Here is a 1,743-nt window from a genome sequence, read left to right on the forward strand (position 1 = left end):
TTCTCTCTTATGTACAGTTAAATTCAACTAAAGTGAATGTTCTGTCCCACCCTTCTTATTTATTTATTCATTCAAAATAGTTTGTAGTCGGATAAAAACGTAGGCATGGCATAAATGGTGATTCTAAACGACGTGTGATTCTGTGCTACGAGACCGACAATAATATTTTATGCTTATTCGCAAGAAACGAAATTATTGACATAAACATTAAATTGGTTATAACATTCTAATTATTTTTTCCGGCCACTTATGAATTGATAACTTTCTGGAATTATAATTATATGAACATTATTTCTTTTGATATGCAGGAATTTTAAATTGTGGATGGTTTGTTGTATAACATTGGTCACAGCAAAGATGTGTGTAGCTGATGAAATACGTCACTTTGCGTGTCCTCCATTTTGGGTTCCATTCCAAAACAGTTGCTACCGTATATTCGGGACCAAGTTGAACTGGGCAGCTGCAGAAGCCCGCTGCAACCAACACTTCAACGGATACGACATGGGCCATCTGGTATCTCTCCGAAATGAAGCCGAAAATAAATTCGTCGCAAGACTCTGGGATTCATCTACTGGTGGATTGGCAGCCATATCTGACTATACCTTCTGGATTGGCCTGACAGATGCAGGTGACGAAGGTCGGTGGGTTTGGACGGACAACAACCAGTTGACAACATACACAAGTTGGCATACAAATCAACCTGACAACTATAATAACGAAGACTGCGCTCACCAATGGAAACGAGATCCAAATCTTGGTACTTGGAATGATTATCCATGTACTCGTGAGCTATTTTATGTCTGTGAGCTGCCTCAGAATAAATAGTACGTCTACATAACAAGAGAAAACGCCATGTTACATATTGGTAACTATATATGATAAACCTATAGCACGCTGGATATTACCGAAAATGTTTGCCGACTAAGATATGGCTGAAAGCATCAAAACATATGTAAATGATTATATGCTTACATAAATGTTTATTGCAACATATAAATTATATATAGGTATATATACACATTACTTGTTACAGTATAATAATAATAATAATAATAATAATAATAATAATAATAATAATAATAATAATAATTTTGGCTTATATAGCGCATTATGCTAAAACCTCAATGCGCTTAACAGTAAAAATCAAATTCGGGGAAAAAAATTAAGAAAAATACAAGTTAAAAAGGTAAGTTTTTAAAGCTGCCTTAAAATCATCAATGGAAGTTGCCTGTCGGATTGTAATAGGCAGAACATTCCAAAGAAAAGCCAACATGCATTATATTGATGATTATATTAAACTTTCAATTCATTGTGCCATGTGGTCTCTGAGTGTTATATTGCATTTAGTATACTATTAACTATAGATAAGTGTATAAAAATTGGTGTAGCCCGCTAGGCGTTTATATTTTATTACTGTATTATTTTTAGGCGTATTTATTGAAGGGGCTCTAATGGCCTTGATCATCAGTGCCTTGCACTTGTTACACTGTCAGTCCCTACGCCACCGAGCTATAATCTAAGTTTTGCAACATTGTTTTTAAACAGATACAGTGACATTTTTTAATAGTGTTTGCATTTTGCTATTTGTAAAAGTTACTGTTAAATGCTCTAGGCATGTCATTATCTTGCCGACTGGTTTAGATAAAAGGAATTGACGCTCAAAGACCGAACAAGTATTACACATAAAATAAACGATGAATACTCATAGATGTATAAACCTAAATAATATATATATATATATAC

At 34.0% G+C, this 1,743-nt stretch overlaps 1 protein-coding gene across 1 annotated transcript; it reads left to right on the forward strand.

Annotated features, from left to right (window-relative positions):
* The first annotated feature begins 357 nt into the window (after window positions 1–357).
* On the forward strand, window positions 358–825 carry LOC117100627 (alpha-N-acetylgalactosamine-specific lectin-like). Its single transcript, XM_033240427.1, has one exon. It carries the CDS (start codon window positions 358–360, stop codon window positions 823–825), a length of 468 nt encoding a protein of 155 aa, XP_033096318.1.
* Window positions 826–1,743: the final 918 nt, after the last annotated feature.

Source organism: Anneissia japonica, unplaced genomic scaffold (assembly GCF_011630105.1).
Source record: "Anneissia japonica isolate Jap-2015-1 unplaced genomic scaffold, ASM1163010v1 scaffold287584_len476085_cov161, whole genome shotgun sequence".
NCBI lineage: Eukaryota > Metazoa > Echinodermata > Crinoidea > Comatulida > Comatulidae > Anneissia > Anneissia japonica.